This window comes from Carettochelys insculpta, chromosome 11 (assembly GCF_033958435.1).
Source record: "Carettochelys insculpta isolate YL-2023 chromosome 11, ASM3395843v1, whole genome shotgun sequence".
Classification (NCBI taxonomy): domain Eukaryota; kingdom Metazoa; phylum Chordata; order Testudines; family Carettochelyidae; genus Carettochelys; species Carettochelys insculpta.
The window spans coordinates 23,043,573-23,068,728 of record NC_134147.1 but is presented as its reverse complement, the minus strand read 5'-3'; the positions used below and the strand labels follow the sequence as shown (position 1 = coordinate 23,068,728).

General features: G+C 38.4%; 1 protein-coding gene across 1 annotated transcript in view; it reads right to left on the bottom strand.

Moving 5' to 3' along the window:
- CACNA2D3 (calcium voltage-gated channel auxiliary subunit alpha2delta 3) overlaps nucleotides 1–25,156 on the bottom strand; it is a 710,484-nt gene that overhangs the window by 141,510 nt on the left and 543,818 nt on the right. The window contains exons 18-24 of the mRNA XM_075005060.1: nucleotides 14,826–14,909; nucleotides 6,336–6,407; nucleotides 6,030–6,091; nucleotides 4,749–4,816; nucleotides 1,813–1,858; nucleotides 1,575–1,672; nucleotides 17–110 (exon numbers count right to left, since the gene is read on the bottom strand). Of these exons, the coding sequence (XP_074861161.1) occupies nucleotides 17–110; nucleotides 1,575–1,672; nucleotides 1,813–1,858; nucleotides 4,749–4,816; nucleotides 6,030–6,091; nucleotides 6,336–6,407; nucleotides 14,826–14,909 (524 nt within the window). The remainder of the gene's footprint in view (nucleotides 1–16; nucleotides 111–1,574; nucleotides 1,673–1,812; nucleotides 1,859–4,748; nucleotides 4,817–6,029; nucleotides 6,092–6,335; nucleotides 6,408–14,825; nucleotides 14,910–25,156) is intronic.

Genomic DNA, 25,156 nt, shown 5'->3' with positions numbered 1-25,156 from the left:
ATATTTATTTACTTACTCTGATTTATTTAGAGCTAGACTGGTCCAATAAGCTTCTATGGGAGCACTCACAACTGCATCAAACAAAACTTCTTGTATCAATTCTTTATCACCTTATAAAATTTATTAAATTAATAGCAAAATTAGATCGTATGTTTGGTAAAAAGAGACAAATCAACATATTTTGTTAGATGAAATACACAAATATTATTATTTATTTATATTCAACCCATATTTCATAGATTTAAATCTATGGACACTGGACAGCATTACAAGCAAAATATGTAAAGTTATAAATTACTTCACTTTGACAATCACCAAAATTCTTCCTCATGCTCTGTGTTCATGTGAAAGTAGCCCTCTTTACAATGGCACCAGTAACAATGCCAGATTATTAAGTGAGGAATGCCTTATCCATTTGAAATGACACAGGCATTTAGGTAAAACAATGTAATTTCTAATGCTAGTATTTGTGCAGGATCCCAGATTAACACTCCATCTCTTGCAAAACAAGCTATTAAGCATATTATAATGACCAACCCAAAACAACCAACAGGGTCTGCTTCCAGAAGTAAGACCCCTGGAATTCATTGGTGGATCATGGGTGTATGGAAAATGGGGAGATATTGAATCTGAAATCTTCAGAGACCAAAGTCCCTCACTAGGTGTCCTTTGTCCCCCTTGCTGGGGACACGGAGTTATGACTTTTATGGTAAGACTCCTGCAATCTTTCATCGGATCCACTTTCATGCTTGGAACAAAAGAAACAGATCAGAGAAAGCCATTCCCTGATATTAAGTTAATAAAGTTGCAACCTGGTACTTAAATCCACCTCTGCGTCATTTTACTCTGTGTATTGATCAATAGTCTTGAGAGTTACGTGTCTCAGATTTATATTTCATCCAAAGGACAATTTGCCCTCTTCTCTGGACTGTAGTATTAGCTTTCTTCTAACTCTTCAGGAAGAATGTCACCTCCCTAAAATTTTATCACCACCACTGCCTGAAGCACGTGTTATTTTATCTAGAAGTCTCATCTAAGTAGTCTCAGCCAGTGTTCCCTGTAAACTGAGCACTAGGGCAACTACCCAGGAGAGATTTAGGTGCCACTCATCTGATTAACAAAGTGCCCACACCCACCTACAGAGGGCAGAATGCATTTCTATTGGTGGTGCACATCTGCAGATGTCTTGGTGAACATAAAAAATTTATTCTGTCCATGGCTGGAAAAAATCAGGGGGAACACGGTGTCAGCAGAACTATCCTGAATGAATTAGAACTGAGGAGACCATGACACAAAATAGTATGGCTGCCTAGTGTGAACTGGAAACATAGTGTTCGGTTTGTCAATAACATACATAGTAAAATTTTCCGGTATCAGTATATGAAAGTACTGCACCAACAAACTGTCTTATATGCTGAAGTAAACATGGAATTTGCAAGATGAAGTCAGTTAACCATACTGACCCAACCATCTTAACAATTGAACTAAGTCACATTTTATTATGTAAAGTTTAAATGCAATAATTGTTTATAAAAGGAAAAATGTATCAGTATAAAACAATTTAATATACTCACATTGAAGCAATGGCTCTTTTCCCGTGAGATAGAGTTTAATAGCTTCTAACTGAGTCATTTGATGGTGTTCAGGATGTAAGTCAGTGTTGCAATATGACCTGAAAATGTAATATTCACAAAATACTAGAATGTAAAAGCATGATGTGTACTGTGAACAGTTGGGCAGAGTAAGCACAAACAATATTAACAAACAAAGAAGGGTAACAGACACCAATTTCATGCTTTGTTTAAGACATACCATTCATCTGCTAAGGATACATCAGGGTGTTCTAAATCATGCAACCCTGAAACAGAATTAATAGTATGTTATATAGGGAGCAGACTAGATACCAGATGAATATTTACAAAGACTTCATAGCCTACACTCTTCCTTCTTGGAAAGGGTATTATTATAAAAGCATAATAAGTCACAGTAAATCATATTCACATACATTTCAGAGTCTGAAAAACTGGCATGAGCCAAGTAAATGAGTGTTGATGAAATGTCAGGTCTAAAGTCATTTTCTTGTGCATAGATATTTAAACTCATCTGATATATTTGAAGATCCGAAGAAGACCTGAGTGAAAAGTGGTGCATTAAGGTACACTAACCAACAACTTTGAATTCCTGTGCTCTCATTAGTTTAATAAAGCCCTTTATGGTATATTATAAACTTGAATTTTGGGAAATTTAAAACTCTTAATTTCATATAAGTAAATGTAGATGTGTTGGTCCCATGGGCTAAAAGCAAAGTGTGCTAAATTTTCATCATTTGGACCATGAGTTTTACCTATGAAGATATAAGTACATAAGTATCTGTGCACATAAACGTGCACTCTATGCATGCAATTACTTGCAAGCATGTATACTATGCAAGCCTAAATTTTCAACATTCAGGCAATAATTTATTATAACTATGTATTATGCTGATAATGTCAGACATTTTCTAGACAGAGAAGTAGGAACAGTTAACATGCCTGAAAAGAAAACAAAAAAGGAAAGAAAAATGGAGTAGAGGGAACCAGAAACTCATTTTTTGTTCCTTTTTTATTAAAAAAAAACCTGAATACACAAGTAAACAAGATGAACTGTGGGCAGCATGGCAGAAGAGGGTTTTTGAGAGCTTAACTGTGTAGATGATAAGTGCCTTGCAATGAGCTCAGGAAGGTCATGATATTGATAAGGTGAAATACAAAAAAGGGAGCATTTGCAGCTGTTTATGCAAGAAGCTGACAGATGAGAGTAGGAACATTATGTAAGTGAAGGAGCAGAAGCGTGATGCAAAGTGAGAAACTCTTGGCTAATTAGGGTAGGAAAGAGTTACATGGAGCTTTGAAAGTGTGGAAAAACAGCTCAAAGTGACAGCAGATGTAGGATTCAAAATTATGATCCCTTGGGATTGCGAGGATGGTAATATTGTTCAGATTGATAGAGTCAGAAAAGTGGAGAGGATTTGAGAGAGCAGAGTATTGTAGCTAAGTTAAAGCAGAAGGTGATGATGAGTAAGGCTATAATTTTTTGTCATGGAGGCTGCAGAGGTTACAGCATCTGTGATTTTCAGCAACCTCCATGTTTTCAGCCCTGTCAACTTCACCCCCACCCTCTCTTGGTCATTTGTTCCTGAGGGCCTTGTGGATGGGGGTATGTCTCACATTTCTGAGATACTGGGGGGGGAACATGCTCCTGGCCACCATGAGTAGTGGGGCCTCTCACAGCTCAAAGGCTGCAGGCTCCCAAACCCCACCCATATAGCTTCTGTCGGTGCTGGATGAAGGTCAGAAGTGTGTTGGAAAAGCTCAGAAAATAAAGAATTACAGTGCTCATACCATGCTACCTTTCTAGTTACACAGTACGAGTCCCTCACAAATATTCATATGCTTACTTTACACTAACTCTGTGAGGTAGGGAAGAATTATTGCCCACAACCTACAGAAAGGCAAGTAAGATCCACAAAAATCAATGACTTTCCTAGGATCTCAGAGTAAGTCTGCAGCACAACTGGGACTGAACTCATATCTCCTCAGTGTTTTTCCTCAAGCCTTAACTGTAAGCAGCAAGCATTCCTTTTCTAATACAACACTGATTATTTGGAGCCATCAACACAAATGTGCCTTATCAGCACAAGGCTCCTCCACTGTGAATGACCATCATATAATATCAGCCTTAATATGTTGTTATTCTATAAAGGTCCAGAGAGGGAGCTGTGCTAGTCTACATACAAGCAAAACAAAAAGCAGTGAAGTAGCACTTTAAAGACTAGCAAAATAATTTATGACGTGAGCTTTCGTGGGACAGACCCACTTCTTCAGACCATAACCATACCAGAACAGACCAATATTTAAGACACAGAGAACTAAAAACAGTAACCAAGGAGGACAAATCAGAAAAAAAATGGTTTGCTCACCTTGATCATTTTTTTCTGATTTGTCCTCCTTGATTACTGTTTTTGGTTCTCTGTGCCTTAAATATTGAGTCTGTTCTGGTATGGCTATGGTCTGAAGAAGTGGGTCTGTCCCACGAAAGCTCACCTAATAAATTCTATTGCTAGTCTTTAAAGTGCTATTTGACTGCTTTTTGTAAAGGTCCAGGTCCACACACTTCCATGCTTGACCTCATCCCCATATAGCTGACTCTGCTCACCCAATCTATTCTTGCAGGAAAGTTCTTTGGCCATCATTTTAATGTTTTCATGCATTTCACTAATGAATTTACCAAAAATTAAAACTCCAGACAGAGGAAAGTGATCTTTTCTTTTAGTTTAGCTAATAAAAAGCAAACAAAATAGCAACACCAAAAGGAGGCCGCTCTAGACCTAGTTCTAAATTGGTTAACATAGACTTACTCCAAATTGTGTAGTGATAAGGCTTTCTACACTGTGGTCTGTGCCTAGCAAAATAATATCTTATATAAATCCAATATACTAAATCAGAAATTAGCATAATTTTTTTCTATAAGGATTAACAGCAAACACAAGCCTTTGAGTAATTCTGCAGAAAGAAAGGCTTTCATGAGAGAATACCCATAAGCACATTCTCACTATGTCATATTAAAATGTGTAAATGTCAAGAATATCAGAAATTATTAAATCCCCCTGAAGAATTTGCATTTGAGAGATTCATAAGCTTTAGGACCAATAAGGATCAACAATTAAACTATGCTGTGTAAGTGTTACAAGAGGGTAGATAGTCTCTTACCTTCCTCTATAGTTACATTTCCTCTGAAGAAATATTTGCCATGTCCTCTAGAGAGAGCCACACCTAAACTGTGCAGAGAAACAAAGCAGACTTTGCAATCTGTGGCAGGAGTTACAGCAGAGACTGAGAGCTATTTTGCCTTGCTAACAATTCCAGTTTATATACTAAGCACAATTTTATAAACTGTTTCCAAAACACCACTGAATATATGTATCGTTCAACTAGCTACTTGAATGCCATTTGCAGTCTGATGTGCCAGCAGCAGTTGGCTGTATTTATGTGCACTTAGAGGTGCAGCAAACCATTCCCTCTTTGGCAAACTAACAAACAAGACCCTCTAGCACATAACTATTCACCCAGCATGCTCATTCTTCATCCAAGTCCCATACAGGCCCACAGGCTTACAATGGATATAGTAAAAAGGAAAGAAATATAAAAATATGATAATGGTGTCAGGAAGAAGTTATCAATGTAATTTTTGTGCTGCTTACATTTTTCACCTGTGTTTATATTTCCCTTATTGACTTTATTAGCTCTACTTAAATTTTTTAAAAAGTAAGTAATTTTTGGTGAGGTTATTTATCATCCTACACTGGCTTGCTTCAATACTGTCTGACACTCATATATGTGAGAAAGATGGCCAAGCTCAGGGGAATATTTCAATAGAATTTACAATTATTAACTTCCCTCCTTGAATACAGGGTACAGTAAATGTATTTTTATTAATAGATTATTTCTAATTCAATTTTGGGCAGTTAGTGATTTCTTGCCATTTTTGCTAAAACACATGTCAAAATAACACGGCTGACTTATTCAGTTTTATTTATACAAATACACTCAAGATAGTTCGGAGAAACAAAATATAAAAACCTCAAATTGGAAGTGAAATACTACCTCCATTTAAACTGCATTTTTGTTGTGGAAAAAAATGAAAATGGGACTCAATATGTAGTTAGTTAAATGGATTATAGTATTTATAGCTCTCTGAGTACTTGCAAAAAAAACTCTTGTTCAATGTAAACCTCAACTGAATATTTTTTTAATGAAACATAAGCCATGACAAACAATGAGTTTGCCTATGTGAGCTTGCACAAACTTTCCACCTCTGGAAAAGCTGAAAAGGAATGCTGGAAAGCCTCTTTCCTTCACTATTTTCTGCATTGTCCGGGAATATTTTACTGTGAGCTCTGGCTGATGAGCTTTTAATAAGCTCACAAGGTTTGTACAAATGCAAGTACAAATGAGTCTGATGAAATGTCCATTTATTATGGTCAGCTCTACCTGAAAGGAGTACCCTTGATGTCTGTATAATAGTAGTCATTTGTCATCACCAATACCCGTTTCTAGATTCAGAACAAGAAAGTCAGAGAAAAGAAAACAATGTTAGTTTGCTATGAGAAATTTGTAAATGGTTAGTTTGTGATAAGGTTAAATAATGACATACAAGGTACATGAGTGGCTCACGATAATTAAAGACAAGAGAAAAATGATCTTAGTGCAGCATATCTATTCTGTATAATCTTCAAAAATTATTTAAACATCTATTTGCTTTAATGTTTAGCAGGAAATGCATTTTATATGCTGTACCCCTTTGTCCACTGTCTTCTTCACCTCCATCGAAAATTTCCCTGTTTTCCGATTCACCATTGCATTTCGAAGCTGAAATGAGAGAAATATTTTCTTCACTTTTTTTGTCAGCATATTTAAAAATTTTTCACATTCTAAAGTTCACAAATATTTTCATATGGTCACAGCAGTACTTTGTTTTCATATGGTTAGAACAGGTTTGTTTCAGTAATTACTGCTGCATTTTTAATAAGTGTATCTGTTAAAGGTGTTATGATAAAGCAGTCTGGTAAGGGGGACAATCTGTGATTCAAACGTGTCAACAAGCCACACAATGGCACAGTAATAAAAAAATAACTACATCTATTTCATTTTCCTTTCATCTTCTGTTTGGTACTCTACATTAGGTGATACCTTAAATCGGGGTGGCCAACCTGAGCATGAAAAGGAGCCAGAATTTACCAGTGTACACTGCCAAAGAGCCGCAGCAATACATCAGCAACCCCCATCAGCTCCCACCTCCTGCCAATCAGCACTCCCCTCTCCTCCCTTTGCCACCTCCCTCCGCAATAAAGCTGTTTCACAGCATGCAGGAGGCTCTAGAGAAGGAGAAAGGAGAGAGGATGTGGCAAGCTCAGAGGCGGAGGCAGGAAAGGGCAGGACTTGGAGAATTACAAAATCATAGAACTGGAAGGAACCTTAAGATGTCATCAAGTCCAGTCTCCTGCACTCATGACAAGATCAAGCACCATCTAGACTGGTGGTGTCCAACTAGTTCTGAAGCAGTAAATACTATATAGTTGCTACTGCTATAAAGAACTGACCATATTATTCTGAAAATACATTTATTGTTCAAGCCAACTAGTCACAGGCAACCGGCCAAACAACCATCTGTGGCTAGTGGTTAGTGTGCTGGACACCTCAGACTAGATCATAAGGGTGGAGGCAGCACCTGGGGCAAAGCTGGGGGTTGAGCAGCAAACACCCTTAGCGCATTGGAAAGTTGGCACCTCTACTCCCACAGTAGGCACCTGTGCAAGGAGCCACATCATAACTTCTGAAGCCATAGGTTGGCCTTCAGTCGAGCCAGAAACTGAAATAGGTATAGAATGGGACAGTCTACTAGGCAAACAATGTGCCTTGTCAGGAACGCATAACAGCAATGATCTGTTCTGGCTGCTTCATGGATTCTGTGTGGAATTTATGGTAATGGTTTCTAATGGTAAAGTCCTAAATGGCCTAAAAATGCTTTTCTGAGGTACCATGCTGTCACATCATGTTTAACAATGCTTAGATTGCTTTGTAAGTTGCTACCCTGCCTGTTTATTTGAAATTGGTCATTAAATATTTAATGACCTATCCATTTAGACTTTTTTTTCCCCAGAAGTGGACAATATGATAAAAGCTGCTATTTGAGAGTAATGTATGTATTGTTTGGGTGTGTTTGCTGTATTTTAATGAGGTGTCCTTATAGCCGTGTCATTCCCAGGATATTAGGGAGACAAGGTAGGAGAGGTAATATAATTCATTACACCAGCTTGTGCTGGTGAGAGAGGCTTTCAACCTACAAAGAGCTCTTCCTCAGCTCTTGGAAAGATACTCTGCAGTGTCACTGTTAAATACAAGGTTGAATAGGTAATGTATCTAAAATAATTGGCATATATTGTAAGGGATGATTCAAGGTGATGTATTTGGTCATTTTATGGTTTAGGGTTAGCAGAAGCTTCTGATTCTGTCTTTTTGGCCTTGTCTACACTTTGCCAAAATTTTTGGCCAAATCCGAGAATACAAATGAGGTGCTGAAATGAATATTCAGTGCCTCATTAGCATGCTGCCAGCCACAACACTTCGAAAGTGCTGAGTTTCGATCATGCGCGGCTTGTCTACACAGGGCCCTTTCTGAAAGGATCCCACAAACTTTGAAATTCCCTTATTCCTATCGAAGTGCTGTGGTTGGCAGCATGCTTATGAGGCACTGAATGTTCATTTCAGTGCCTCATTAGCATTCTCCAATTTGGCCATTACCATGGCCCTTTTGAAATTTTGGCCATGTGTAGACATGGCCATCCTGCTGTATTTTTAATTAATGGCACAGATACAGAGAACTTTAGAAAGGTATCTTTGTAATGTATTTTCAATTAAAGTATTGCCATGCTGATAGATATTTCTGTTGTAAACAGTAATATTTCTTATAAAGACTTCATAAACAAAATTATAATAGATTCTCACTAAATTATTCAATCACGCTCACTCTGTGGACTAGCTGCCATATTGTCAGGTATAGTATTGTATTTTATATGGATGAACAGTCCTTGCACTAAAATATGTTCTGTAGGGGACCATAAAATAAACAAATGCAGAAGTTTTACTCTCTCTTACATTGTTATTTACAATATTTGGAAACATTATTGAACATGGTGTTACAGGAACGACAATCCCATTTTTTTCACCAATTCCATGTATGACAGATTGGGCAATAGGGAGTGATTTCAATGTCAATTTGCAAAGGTGGGTCAATAAAAGGTGTGCTGGCTTTTCTATTCAGTCAGAATGCATAGGGGCTGAGAAAGCTTGTCAGTGAAATATCTTATTTTTCACTTTTATGCATGGCTGACCTATCAAAATCTGCAATGTTTGTGCTCTTTAAATGTATTCTAGGCTGTCTAGATTTCAATTCACAGTCTTACTTTCCTATTAGTGAGTGTAAAAGAATAATTTTTAGCTGAAAGCATACATAAAATAAAGCATATATTTTACCGTAGTTTGTAACAATATGTAATAGGCAATTCTGGAAATATTTACCCATTTTAGCTTTCGTGGTTTTGAACTTGGAGAGCTGGTCTTCATTAACAATCTACTTTCTAACCTTTACAGAACTGTTCCATTTAATCTTAAACATGTTTTTCATTCCTCTCCCTCCCCCACTTCTTGGTGCCTGAAGTTATCTGGGACCCATTTCTTCCACAAACCCCAGGTGAGTCATCCACTTACTGATTGGGCTCCCATACTCTAGTAGCATTCACCTCCATGAGGACCCTGAAATGGTGCCCCTGGACAGAGAATATCTCCTACTTTATGTTCACAGTATACATTTCTGTATTACAAAGTATGCCCTTTATTATGAGTCTTCCTGTCCTATTGAGAGATGAAGAAAGGCCCACTGGTACTAGCCTAGGACTTGGAAAACCAAGGTTCAAATACTTATATTTCTGCCACACACTTCCCATGTGAACTAAGATAAGTCACTTAACTACTCCATGTCTCAATTCCTCATCTAAAACCTATGTCACAGGGATTTGAGGAACATAAATACATTCAATATTGTGAAATGCTGTGAGAGCTACTGAAAAAATTGCCATGTGAGAGCCAGGTATCATCATCATCATCATGTCACCCAACACAATCTCAGTGTTAAAATATGAGATCATTTAAGGTGCTTGGGAAACTGAGAAATCAAGTTGATGTGGTAACTAGTGAAAAATTCTTACCCAACTTCAACATAAGTGTTTTGTGGAAGTTAAATATGCCAGTAATATGTTACATGATTACAAGCATCTGTATGACAATGGATGTGCTGGAGGGACCTGGGTGGAAAAGTGGAGGAGCTAGGAAAGGCACTCCCCCACCCTTGCCCCCAGTTAATTACGGGATTAAACAAAGGAGGGTTACCTGCACTGTACATATTATCTGCCAGGTAGTAGCTCATACTAGAGCTAATTCTTAACTTCTTCTTGAACTTGAGCAAACAACAGCTCATTGGTCTGGCACAAGGAGAAACAAGAGCATCAGACCTAGGTCTTCTCAGCAGCATGCTGATTTCAAGTCAGAAAACTGTACTGCAAAGCTCTAATTCCTCAAAGAAATGTCCATCAGACTCACTGGCTCTTGCAAGTATCAAGAAGAACCTACATTTTCTCTCAGGGATGGTGACATAAATAATTTCCTTAAAAAAAAAACAAACCCTAAATAGCACCAAAGTCAACACATTTCAAAACTTCTCACATATTCTTCAGACCTTAGAAGGGTTAAATAAAGAGCAGAACTGGCCATTACTTTGATCAGCAAAATCCCCCCAAACTATAAAAGTATATTTATCTCTAGTCTTGTTGCTAAGAATGGTACTATCTGTAGCCTTAAGCATGTAATTCCTTAATTTGAACTGCTCCTCCTCCATCCTTTTTCTTGACTTATCTGTCCTTGTATGTATCCGTAGCTCTTGCATAAGAGATGTGCATAGTTATAGTACTAGTTATATCTCACACACTTCCATTACACAATAAAATTATATCAGTGCTCTGCCTAGTTTCAAAAAATCTCTATAAAAGTATTCTGTTCACGTTGTGCTCTCTCATATGTAGACATCTGGAAGAATATTTCCAGTTGCAGGTGGCGATGCCAAAGCATTAGTCTAGCATTTGGAGTTGTACTACATTTTCCCACAGTATTTAACATATTGTCTTTTAAGAAAACATTTGGTGACTAATGGCCTCCTAGTAGATTTGGTCAGCCACTGGTATACAAACATGATATCTGTTGTTGAGATTACTTTTGAAGGAAGGTTTTCTTACTTAAAAAACAAGAGGTCCTGTGGCACCTTATACACTAACAGATATTTTGGAACATAAGTGGGTCTTTGCCCACAAAAGCTTATGCTCCAAAATATCTGTTAATCTATAAGGTGCCACAGGACTTCTTGTTGTTTTTGAAGATACGGATTAACTCAGCTACCTCCCTAATACTTGATTTCTTACTTAAGTTTGTGATGATAAATTGTAATGATTCTGCAACCTGCTAGATTTGACCTCTTTAAGGGAGTTACTGTGATGTGTATACATTATGTATATATGTGGTCGTCTGGCTATGCTGGAAGAAGGGGAAGAGACATGTGATATGGGTTTAATGAGACCACAACTTTATTATTAGATGTTACCTACCAGATACTAGGTACAGTGCAGGCAACCCTCTTTTGTTTAATCCCATAATTAACAGGCGGGAAGGGTGGGGGAGTGCCTTTACTAGCTCCTCCACTTTTCCACTCAGGTTCCTCCATCACATCCACTGTCAGGCCCCTGCTAACCCTCCTCCCAACCACCACCTTGTGGGAGGGGTAATGAGTTGTGACATAGGGCCTAGTGCCAATCATGTTCTGCATGAACAGTGCCCATCAGAACCTGCCGTGAGGAAGGCGAAAAAACCAAAACAAAACCAAGTGCACTTGGACTATAGATTGGAGAGTGAAAAACTCCTTCCCAGCCTGCTCAACGGGATGGCTCGCATAATGCCCTCAGCAGATATAGCCATGAAACTGGCATATTTACCATCAGAATAAGATGGTAGGGTGGGTACTGTTGATCTTGCTCTTTGAATAGGAGAGCAGGGGCCCAGCACAGACTGACTTTTCAAAACCCCTCGTTTCTGAGTGATGAGCCCCCTTTCCAGCAGTTTCACATCTCTCCCCCCTCTCCACAAGCCATCAAGAATCACTCTGTTCTCCCAGCTTGCCTGACCAAAAAAAACCACCAGCTTAAAATGCAGGTTTGTGATTAAGAATAGTCCACAGCTACTGTACCCGGCGCATGCATTTCCTGTCACATACTCTGTAATCATCAAAACTAATTAATCTTGTTTTTCTTCTAGATTTTACTATTATATGTTGGGAGCCAACTTGGACCTGATCCACAAGCTTTTTGCTCAATTTAGTCTATTAGTAGCACTAAGAAAACTACTGCGTTTTTTTTGAAACCTGAAACCATGGGAAACTGCTTGTTTCGAGGTTCAAACATTAAAAACTAAAACTAGCAGAGTTTAGTCCAAAACTTTTTTTTTTTGGGCCCCATGAACCTTTAATCAAAAATTGAAATAAAACACTGTGCTGTCTCTGGACAGACACAAAACAGATTTTGGTTTGGTTTCATAAGAAAACTTTGGTAACTACTGGTCACATGATAAGTTTTCTGGGTCTCACAGAACTGCCCAAAATTGGATCCACAGGCAGTGCATCAATGTGAATAGCTGCCAGTTTTATCTGGAGCTATGGTGGCTTTGTTGTATATTCAGACAAAATCAGAATTCGAAACAGAGCTTCACTGGTCAAAATCTTTTTGAACCAAAATCAATTTTTGGTCAACGAAATAAACTGAAACCACTAACAAAAGTTATGTAGAATTTAGTTCAACCAAAGTAAAAACAAAAACGAGGAAGTAAAACTGTATACACAAAACAGAAGAAATTATACAATTATTTAGGAGATACTGGGTGGAAACAAAACAGTTTAAAAAACAAATGGAAAACGCAGGGGGAAAAAGAAGAATTCACGAAGGCCTAAAAAGATGCATATTCAGCCTACTAATATAATTTATACACTGGGAAGACATTTTTAAAATATCAGTTCGATGGGCAGATAAATTAGGCAGAGTAACATGTAATCAATGATAAGAAAAAGTCAAGGTAGGAAACAGGAAGTATTTCAGAGATTACAGAAGGATGTTTAGAGAATATGAAAACATGAAGAGGAAATCCATACGCTGTAGGCAAATAAAATTGCATGAAGTAATGTAAAAAATAAAAAGAAAGGTTTCATGTAAAGTCAACGTAAAACCTCAGATATGGAGTTAGTATGGCCTCTTGAGAGACAATGAAGGCAATCTATGAACAGAAAAGAATGCTACTGCTAAAAACATAAATTAATAAACAAACAAATTGCTAATAACATACATTATTTCATTATTCAGAAAAGGAGTGGATAGACAGTGGCAGATACCAATATATATTTTTCAGCTAAGAAATGAAAATATAGGCTTATGTCAGAAAAAGGATCTAAAATTAGTAGATCTGTAATCTGACCAAACTCCTGGGACAGACGTACATGACTCATCCCAGATTTTTGAAGGATATGACAAAATAAATATGGGATCCTTCAATAGGCGCATTCAGAAGCTCTCTGGAAACAGCAGAAGTATGAAGGAGGCAAGAGAAGATACTGATAGGGATGATCTAGGCAGTATTTCATCCTGCCATGAGGGCAGGGGGCTGGACTTGATGACCTCTCAAGGTCCCTTACAGTCTTAGTATTCTATAACTCTATGATATTCAAGACAGGATTTAAGAAAAATCTATGGCAGCGAGGAAATTATGAAAAAAATAAGTAACGCAAAGAAAGGGGAGCACACAGAAAATTACAATTTAATTAAGGACAGTCAGGATGGATTCACACAAAACAAATCATGCCTAAGTGATCAGATTTATTGAGGATGTAACACAAGGATCAGGCAAAGGTTAAGCCCTGGGCATAAGGAAAGCGTTTGATACAGTACTGCAGCAAACACTAAAACTGCAAGGTAACTAAGAATGGGACACAAGGTAAACTACAGAGTGGATACAGAAATATGGGTGCAATCTTGTACATGGCATCAGGTGGGGATAGAAGGAATTGACTTGTATGATGTTCTTCAAACCTCAAATTAGGTGTTAGGAGTAAATCATTTGTAGGGGCTCCATTCTAGCTTCTGTGATCTGAGCACAGACTCAAGCATGTTTTTGTTTGCTTGTTTTTTAACTTAGTTTAGTTTGTTCTTTTTATTTTTAAGGGCAACATGAGAGAAGAGAGTTCCTCCAGAGATGTGGAGCAGTAAAATCTGGTACAGATTTCTTAGATTTGATAGCTGAACCACAACTGAACAGATGTGCTGAGTCCTTTTAACCAGCATAATGCCACTGATGTTTGTAATGGGATGCATGGAACATGAAAGTTAGGTGATGAATTTTACAGATGAGACAAACAAAGAGAGGGAGAAACACACATATATGGAAAAAAGAACCAATTCAAAAGAAGAAAGGAAATAAAATTCTAAATTATACAAAGGGGACTCTGGAGCAACTAAGCACAAGTTGGACCTCCCACGTCCGGCACTTTGAGGAGCTGACTGGTCCTGAACAAAGGGATTTGCTGGACCACGGGAGGTACCCCGCCACTGGCCCACATCCATCCCAAGGCAAGCCCTCCTACCTCCAGTCTCGATGCTGCTGCTGCAGCTCTCTGTCGCTGCCCCAGCTGTCTCTCTACTGTCACAGCTGATGGCTCCAGCCCCAGTTGCAACCCCTGCTGAAGGCTCCAGCCTGGCCACAGGCCCTGAACACCTGCTGACTGCTCCAGCCCCAGCCACCACTTCCAAGGGCTTTGGCCCTGTCTCCTGTGGCCCCACGGAGAGCTCTAACCCTGGCTGCCCTCTGGCCACAGGCTCCACTGTCACTGCCAAGGGCTCTGGCACTGGCCATGGCCATACACTCTTACAGAGGCCTCCAGCCCCCACTGTGAGCCTGCTGCCACAGACTCTAGCCCAGGGTTCTCTGGTTCAGGAACATGCGTGATCCACAGGCATTGCCAGACCAGAAAATCATGGGTTTTAGAGGTACAACCTGTAGCATTTTTGCTGACTATTTGAACAGTTACCAGGTACAATAGTGGGATACAGCAGTCTCTTTTGGGAAACAGCCTCAACACAACTCACTTACCACATCATCTCTGTCTTCCCACTCAACCTCAGAAAGATCAACACTGCTGTAGTTGGGTTTTCTTCTCTTTTTTCCTTCTTCATACTAGCATTCAAAATAAAATTCAAAGCATTAAAACATTAGGGATGGTATATTTCATGTGCACAAAGATCTAATGTCAAATAATTTTATAAGTTGCTGGGTGGATGCTGGTTAGCTACAGTGTACGTTTTCAGTGTGTGGCTTAATTAGTATGAAATGTCAGCACAACAATGCTGAAATATTTTCTGTTAACTAAAAAACCTGCTTACTGCACACATGCACGGACACACACACACAACTCCTATGTTGCAATGCAAACCTTCGTTCAACCAGAATTCTCCCTTCTGCATATGACTCCAATGTCACAACCCTTTTAGAAATGTGGGGAAAGTAATACTACTAATAAATTAGCTTGTTCTCTTAGCCACATTTTATAACCAACTCACCAATTATAACTTCCATACATAACTAACCATATGGAAACTACATAAAGCCTTGACCTCAAAGTTTATACTAAGTGTCCCAAACTAGCTTTCAGTCAGGCAGGAAGTTATATTTCCTCTAATCTTATCAACAAAATGTTTACACATTTCTTTTTAAACAAGATAAGCTGTGAGTCTTGGGAAGCTTGGTGTTAATATTTGCGGATATTACATTTTATCTACGATTTAATGGGGAAAAGAAAGCAATATGCTAATAATGGCAGGTTACTGTTTTATCACTACATTCATTGTGACTCTGTAAATCTCACATTTTAAGTAAACATCCTTAATCACAAATGGGGTGTTTATACCATAGGAAATTCTGCCCTCTGCTGAGCATCAGAAATCAGCAACCCCACTATTTTAAAAACAAACACTTTGAGGTATGGAGCAAGAGTGAGTGTTTTAACATGGGATTTCCCATCTCTTTAAGTGGATAAATTAATCCATGTGGTTTAAAGTGAATTGACAGAAACATTTTTCAAGCATACACAGATTATGGTGGCAATGTGCGCTTTAAAATGCTGATAGCTCATTTTGTACATCTTTTACCATTTATAATGGCTAAAGAGAAAAAACATCTTTCTATATGGTCAGAGATGCTCAAGAAATCTTGGGCAGTTCAGAAATCTAGTTTGTAACTTTACAGGCTTGAAAGGATGGCCCCTCCACCCCATGGACTTCCCAGGCAGAGGCTTATACTTATCTTTTGTGGTGAACACACATTTGCACTTGGACTAAGGCTAATCTTCAGTGGAGATGCCTTTCTTCTTCAAGGTTAAAACTGACTTCTATTATCATGAGTTGCTAAACTAAAGGAACTGGATATTGAACTCAGTCATTTTTGCAGTATCAGAATAATTAAAAAAAATGGAGATTTCAGAGAAGAGATTCCTTTTGGAGAAGTTGCATATTTCTTTAGGGTATCAATTGTCAGATCCTACTTAAAACAGAGATGTTGGGGCAAAGTGGTAAATACTGGGCAGTTGTACATCACAACCCTGCTCTGCTTTCTTATTTTTGCTCAGAGAGATTTGGCTCCCACAATGATTCCCTAGGGCAGTACTTTTGAGAGGACACATCTGGTTATTTCCTGAATCAGTTCTCATTATTCTTTTAGAGTATGACAAACACTTGCCAGGTCCTCTGTTGAAAGCTTTAGTCGACGGTCATATCAGAAGTAGGGCTTCATTTTTGCACAGTTTTATGATCAGTTTGTAATCCCCCAGTGTGGATGCAGTTACATCAATAGAAAGGTGTTTGTATGGGTATTTCAAAGCACATTATAATGATATAAAAACATCTTTATACTGGTATGAGTGTGTTATGAGATTGTACCAATTTACCCCAAAGTCATTATGATGCTTAAACTAATTTAATTAAGTTGGGACAAAAATTATGTGCAGACAGATCCATAAATACTGAGAGTTAATATTACCTATTTCGGCATGAGGTGGGATAATTTGGATATAGCAAACATGGAGTGACCCTAACTACTGAACTACCAACAATATGTAAGAATATCCTTATTTAGGACTTGTGTGCACCAGAGAGGTATACATTTTAGTTAGCACAAATGTGTTACACTCTAACTGACCTGTGTAGATGCTGCTGGTACTCAACAGAAGTTCTCTAGTATGTATTAATATAATCCCCTTTCTAACAGTACTAAGTTAATGAGCACAAGGGAACTTTTAGGCTGAGTGTCTACACTTGCATTCCTCTTTTGAAAGAGACATGCTAATGTGGGAAATTGAAAATGCAAATGAGATGCATATTTACATATCTGATGCCTTATTTGCATATTCTTCTTTCAAAAGAGCTTCTTTTGAAAGAGGAAAAGCAGTGCAGACACACATCTTTTCAAAGTAAACCCAACCTTTGAAAGAATGCTTCTTCCCATAAAAAAAAATGGGTTTTTTTGGAGGTGGGGTTTACCTTCGAAAGAGACGTGTCTACACTGCTTTTCTCCTTTTGAAAGAAGCACTTTTGAAAGTATATGCAAATGAGGCACCAGATATGTAAATCTGCATCTCGTTTGCATTTTTGATTTCCCTCATTTGCATGCCTCTTTTGAAAGAGGAATGCAAGTGTTGACACAGGCTTAGGGTGCACCAGCAGAGCCCACATGAATTAGATTGTGCACAAAACCTGAAAGACATAATAAAATTTATACCCTCTGGTGTGGACTACAGCATGCTGTAGACAAGCCCTTATGAGCATTTAAGACTTTCTGGAGTGTCTTCTGTTCTCATACACATGTGAGAACTCTTACTGAAAACAAAAGACAACAGAACTATGCTGTCAAATATGAAGCAATCCAACTACATCATATTGAATATGGACATTTTTTATACCAACCCTATGGGTTTCCTACATTTCATTTAAGAAACGTGTAATCAAAGAGGGATGAAAAAAAGAGTCGAGAGAGCACTCATATCTAAAGTATGAGCTTTACAGTGGACTGAAGTATAGCGGGAACTGTTAATAACTAAAAGGCAAGTGTTTAAAAAATACAGAATGTACAGATAGGAACAAAAGTGTATATCTCAAAAAAAGTTTCCTATAGCCATGAAAGAAAGAAGAGCAGAAAACTCTCTGATGTCTCACAAGGAACACATTAAATGCTTAATAAAACATTTAATCTGACCCAAATTCACTTTTTTTTTTAAATACCATTTTCAGTTTGCCAAAAACATAAAAGTGTTAGGACAACCTGGAATGAATATTTTTTATATTTTTCATTTGGCCACAACAAAAAACAACAACAACAAAAACGCAGATACTGACATGTTTCACTCTGCAATGCAGATATGGGAAACCCCTAGCTACTAAAATAATTGTGCTAGACAAAACATAAATCTTTCATTGACTACCTGAGGGCAAAGTAGTACTCAATCCAAAAAATACTTGTGCAAGTTTATAACTTGTTTATCTGACTAATTGCCATGACACTATCATATGAGGAAGGTTACTCATCTGTGTATTTGCAGAACTGGGGCTAATACAGAAAGAGAAATATGTTGATTATAGAGCACTCAATACACATAATCTTAGCATTTAACATCCCCCTAACAGCAATTTTTACATACTACAAGCCAGGCTTGAGGTAAATTTACCCCTCTAAAAATTTTTCTTCACCAAAGGTAATTCATCCACACATTTTCTTTTCTACGAAAGTTAGCCTCTCTTTCCTTTTGTGTCTGACACACACTGTTGAAGAATAAAATGTTGATTGAAGGCTGGAGCTGAACCCCATTTGCAAAGTTATTCAGACTGTAATACAGATACCAGGAAAAATGGAAAATAGGAACTCTATCACATTAGCATCTTTTCAAAGCATGCGATAAAGCTAGATTTATATTGGGTACCATTAATCCAGTTTTCAGACACCAGAAAATGTGTGGTGATTTTATTTACAGAGTTAATATGTATAAAATGAAGGATATATGTTTCAATTAGAAAAAAAATAACACACTAGACTTCTTAATTACCTTTTGAATTAAAAACATATCTCACAAGAGCTCAGATATTTTGAATAAAATAGGTAACCACTTCCTTTGGTAATCAGAATGATCTTTGTCTTAATCACTGTCTTTTATTTGAGGTATGACCAAATTGTTGTTCTACTAGATGATTCATGAACAATGTGTGAGGTGTTCTGCTTGAAGACTTCCAAGTCACTTTTTTTTGCTGATAGCATAAGAACTCTTTACATGTGCCCTCATTAAGGTCTATGATTTCCCTTTTTTTTTTTTCTTTGAGCTGTCCCCTATGGGTTAGGCAACAGCTGCATTTAACATGACTTGTAACGTGATTATAAAGCCACAGTGTAGCAATGTGATTCATGAGGGAGTGAGCAGCATCTTAACAACTACAAATCTCAGGCCTAAGATGATGGGAACTTAGTAGATACATGCTGGATAATGGGTAGTAGTGGAGGACAGTAACTACTGACACAGCACCCAGTATATTGCAGGGAACTGTAGCCTGAATCTCTATTGGGAAAATACTGTAGTAATGAGATTTATTTTGTGGCCAAATTCCAAGGAGTAGAGAGGCAGAAATAATTTCTCCCTTGCCAAAGCATTCTGTCAGAAAAGCTGGCAATCAGGAAAAGAAAGACATTTTCTAATTTAAAAATTATCATGTCTATTGTATTCACAAACTTATCCAACAGAATTTAATATGAAATCAGCGAATTTCCACAGAAAATCCATGAGGACTGTAGAAACTACACTACGAATCAAGGATCCGATTCAAAAGTTCATCTTTCTTCACCAAAGCATTTAGGCACATGCTTAATGACAGGCACATATTTAAGTGTCATTGAATTCAACTGGAACTTTAGCCTGAGGCTAAAGTTAAACTTGTGCCAAAATTGTTTGATGAACAGATATAGGCTTAAGCATGTGTGCAAATTTTTAATAAACTGGGATCCTATATAAGTGAACAATGAGATTTTATAGAGCTACGGGCCTGCAGCTACATTGAGCTACCATGTATCATTCCAAACTATAAGGCTTTTTAAAAAATATAAAAAATGATTTTTTTTTGTTTCTGTCACGTAGGCGTGGGGAGTCAGTAGGCACTGCACTACCATGCACAGCTAGATGCAACTTTCAGACAGCAGGTAGAAGATTTATTAGATGACAAGGATACAGAATAGAACAGACTTGTCAACACAGGAAGCAGAAGCAGTCAGTACACTCCATCTTGGGGGAAAGGGGCTAGAGGCAGTGCTGTGACCCTCCTCCCCGTACCCTGAACCAGCCAAGACTACACTTTGTCCTGTTTCCTGGGCAAAAGGTGTCACCTGGCTACACCCCCTCCCATGCTTAGATTGTGAAAGGCATTGTCCATTGTCTACTTGAGGAAGGCTGTCACACCTGAAACTCCATCACCATCTTGGTGTTAGTGCAGAGCCCATGGAGACTGAGGCTCACACAAGGGGTTAATAGAGGACAGTAGAAATCACATGCAACATAACAGTGTCTTATACAGGGGGTGCTTGACCTATGTCACTCCGATATATGTTGTTTCTCACTTACACCACTGAAACTTGGAGGAGCATGATGTAAAAATTCCTCATTTAAAAGCTGACTGGCCAGGGCTGGCTGCTGCAGGCCCAGCAGTTACCCAGCACGTTATCCAGCACCCCCAGTTCTCATGGTGGTGGGAGGAGGGTGTATAATAGAACTCTTGCTGTAAGTTATTTCCTATGGGGAAAATTCCTCATTATACATCATTCCACTTTATGTTGCAACTATCTGGGCCCTATCCCTGACATACACATTGAGAACCTCCCGTACAAAACTTTGCCCCAGGGGTATTCAAGTTACTAGGAAACTCAAGACATTACAGACATAACATAGTTCTCTGGAGAGTTTGGTTATTGTGGTTAGTTCTCTAAGGTTCTGGACATTACCAGTTAAAATCGTTTATGGTCTTATCCTACTAAACTCAATGGAAAGGCCCTCACTGTTGCAGTAGGAACTCATATAGCACTAAAATTTTACACAGCTCTTGACAAACATAGGGCCAGGCTGTACCAACCTTTAAAAGAACACAGGCAATTCCTGCCACTACTGTCCCAACAGTGGCCTGCCTGCCCTTTGAGCTTGTGCTAATGACGGTGGTACATGGCCTCTATCTTTGATGACCCCTTTGGGTGATATGTTCCTATAATGGGGGCCAAGGAAATAGTCGCTTCACTCCTCCTAACGGAGGCACTGTGGCAGGCTCTTGTGCGGGCCATTCAAGGAAGAGGAGACCTCTTCAGTCCTCCTCTCTCCATCTAATGGCGAACCTCAACAGTAGTTCTTCCAGGTATGTCCTGAGGATAAGCAACAACGAGAGTCTCTCACCATCTGGTTCACACATGAGACAATCTTCCTGCCCTGAAGTCCTTAGAGGCTACATAAGATATCACAAACAAAATATAAGCCCAGAGAAAACAGTTCCAGAAAAGGGGTATATGATGATTATTAATGAGAAGAAGCGGGGAGGCGGGATTATTTGAAGAGACATTTTAAATTTTTACATCTGAAAAATGCCTTCCTGCTCTCTATTTACATTAAATTGTTCTTGAGAACTGAGTACTCAGTTAATATGCACTACGCTGCCCTGAAACACTCTGCCTAGAATCACAGAATCATAGAATCACAGAAGAGTAGGACTGGAAGGGACCTCGAGAGGCCATCGAGTCCAGCCCCCTACCCTCATGGCAGGACCAAGCACTTTCTAGACCATCCCTGAAAGCCATCTATCTAACCTCTTCTTAAATATCTCCAGTGATGGAGATTCTACCACCTCCCTTGGCAATTCGTTCCAGTGTTTGATCACCCTGACAGTTAGGAACTTTTTCCTAATGTCCAACCTGAACCTCCCCTGCTGCAATTTAAGTCCATTGCCTCTTGTTCTATCCTCAGAGGCAAGGAAGAACAAGTTCCTTCCCTCTGCCTTATGACACCCTTTTAGATACCTGAAAACTGTTATCATGTCCCCCCTCAATCTTCTCTTTTCTAAATTAACAAGCCCAATTCTTTCAGCCTTTCTTCATAGGTCATGTTCTCTAGACCTTTGATCATTCTCGTTGCTCTCCTCTGGACCCTCTCCAATTTCTCCACATCTTTCCTGAACTGCGGTGCCCAGAACTGGACACAATACTCCAGCTGAGGCCTAACCAGTGCATAGTAGAGCAGGAGAATAACTTTTCGTGTCTTGTTCACAACACACCTGTTAATGCATCCTAGAATCATGTTTGCTTTTTTTGCAAAAGCATCACACTGTTGACTCATATTTAGCTTGTGGTCCACTATAACCCCTAGATCCCTTTCTGCCGTACTCATTCCTAGGCAGTGCTTTCCCATTCTGTATGTGTGACACTGATTGTTCCTTCCTAAGTGGAGCACTTTGCATTTGTCCTTATTAAACTTCATCCTGTTTACCTCAGCCCATTTCTCCAGTTTATCCAGATCCTTTTGAATTATGCCCCTATCCTCCAAAGAAGTTGCAACCCCTCCCAGCTTGGTATCATCCGCAAACTTAATAAGTGTACTTTCTATGTCAATATCTAAATCGTTAATGAAGATATTGAACAGAACCAGTCCTAAATCAGACCCCTGTGGTACCCCACTAGTTATACTTTTCCAGCAGAATTGAAAACCATTAATAACTACTCTCTGGGTACGGTTATCCAGCCAGTTGTTCACCCACCTTATAGTAGCCCCATCTAAGTTGTATTTGCGTAGTTTATTGATAAGTATATTATGTGAGACCATGTCAAATGCTTGGCTGAAGTCTAGGTATACCACATCCACCACTTCTCCTTTACCCACAAGGCTCGTTATTCTATCAAAGAAAGCTATTAGATTGGTTTGACATGACCTGTTTTTAACAAAACCATGTTGGCTGTTCCCTAGCACCTTACCACCTTCCAAATGCTTGCAGATGATTTCTTTAATTACCTGCTCCATTATCTTTCCTGGCACAGAAGTTAAGCTGACTGGCCTGTAGTTTCCTGGGTTATTCTTGTTCCCCTTTTTATAAATGGGTACTATATTTGCCCTTTTCCAGTCTTCTGGAATCTCTCCCGTCTCCCATGATTTTCCAAAAATGATTGCTAAAGTCTCAGATACCTCTTCTATCAGCTCCTTGAGGATTCTAGGATGCATTTCATCAGGCCCTGGTGATTTGCAGACATCTAATTTCTCTAAGTAAATTTTAATTTGTTCTTTTCTTATTTCAACTTCTAAACCTACCCCTTTTTCACTAGCATTCTCTATGTCAGGCATTCCTTCAGATTTCTCAGTGAAGACCGAAACAAAGAAATCATTAAACATCTCTGCCATTTCCCAATTCCCTGTCACTGTTTCTCCCTCCTCACTGACCAATGGCCCTACCCTCTCCTTGGTCTTCCTCTTGTTACCAATGTATTTGTAAAAAGACTTCTTGTTTCCTAGGGATGCGTGAAGTTGCATCCCTTCCCCCTTTAAATATTTCCTGTCTTGCCTTTAAGCTATTTACTTCATTTGTATTTTCTCCTAGCAATATGGTCTGATTTGACTCTTGTAATACATAGAATCTGTGACCTGCATTTATCTTGTGAGCTTGAAAGATTGTTCATTGAGTTCTGCTGAAACCTGGATTTGTGGAGCTCTTGGAGATGTTCAGTCCAAAAAGATGCTTGTAAAAAGTGCTTCTACAATTAAGATTAAGAAAATGTGACATATAAGAGAGTAAGAAATGCCCTTTTCAAAGAAAGACTCACACAAAGTCTATTATTTAAGACTTTAATCCAGAAATTCTTAGGTTACGGTTGACAAAAAGTCCAGTTATTTCTGATTGATCATTCATGCCAGCTGGCAGTAAGAAACTGCCATACTGTAAAATTTCCAGCCATCACGCAAAAACTGACAAAGGTGGCCACGTTCCTTTAAATGGTGTGTGTGTGGAGGGACCAAAGGGAGGGCATGAAATCTAAAACCTTCATTTTCAAGAAAGGAAATACTAGGGGCAAATAGATGTGCTCTATACACTAAGATTCCTCTGACCAAGTAATTCTGCGAACTGAGACACATACATATTTGTGTGTTTTACAAGTAGTACAGAAAATGTCTAAACTGATGACATGGAAAATATGGAAAGAGTACAGAGGAAGGTGGCTCCAAAGAAACAGAACACAGCTTTATGTCACATGCCAACCAAGACTGGGTGAATAGTACATTATTTTAGATCATAACGTCAGCTGGATTACAGTTGATTAGTAAAGTGACATGTATTTGATTAATTTCACTGAAACATCTCCCTCAGTTTACAGTTTTATTTGCATTCTCAGGTCCTTATTTGGGATTATGTAAAATTGACAGCTGCTTATAATTATTTTGGGTTTCAGCTGAAATAATTAAAAACATCTGCCTTTTATCTTAACACTACCAGACAAACACACGAGCTTGGTTTTACCTAGCTTCAAAGATGAAAGCAAAGCATAAAAGAAACCTTTGCATATTACTAACAAATTTCCAGTGATTCATTTATATGTACAACCAGTTATTCGAACACCCGACAAACCTTTAATTATCTTTTAAATGTACGTAATTTAGAACTGCTAATTAGGTAGCAATTTATGCTCTCACAGGGATTCAGACATTCTTGTCTTTCAAAAAATGTAAACTCCAATAGGAATAATCACTGGCATTCAAGTGATTGAATTTTTCAGTTATTTAAATGAACATGAAGCATTTACACTGTTCAAATCATTTAAATATTCTGCTGTCAGCTGCAGCTGTAGAGTTTTACAGACTCTCTGAATAAAGCAAGGGTAAGTATAGGTTATCTTACGTTCCAGGCAGGACTCCCCAGAGAGGAATGAGATTTGCTGCTTATGAAAGGCTAACACTGCTTAAGTGGAGCATTAATGTTTCCTCTGAGATTTGGATTTCTCCGTTTTTCTATATTTGGAGAAACAAATTTTCCCAGAATTTACAGCTCTGAAAAACTTAAAACTGGTTTAGCAATTTTAAAATACATAGATCTTTTAGCTATGTACAATATATCATCGCACTTAATGTTTTAATTTAAACTCACTGACTTACTCTGGTAGCCAAACTGCCAACATATTTAGGTGAGGGTTTTATAGTACATGTATAGCCTTTGTTTCCTGTATATACCTTCCTCTATTAGGACTGATCTTTAAAATAAATTATATAAAGATGTGCCCCATTTTGAGGAAAGCAATTTATCAATTAGACTACATATTGCAATGATAGAAAACATTATTTATGTATAACCATTCCAAGTACCATCATTGTTAGCATTCCTGAGCTA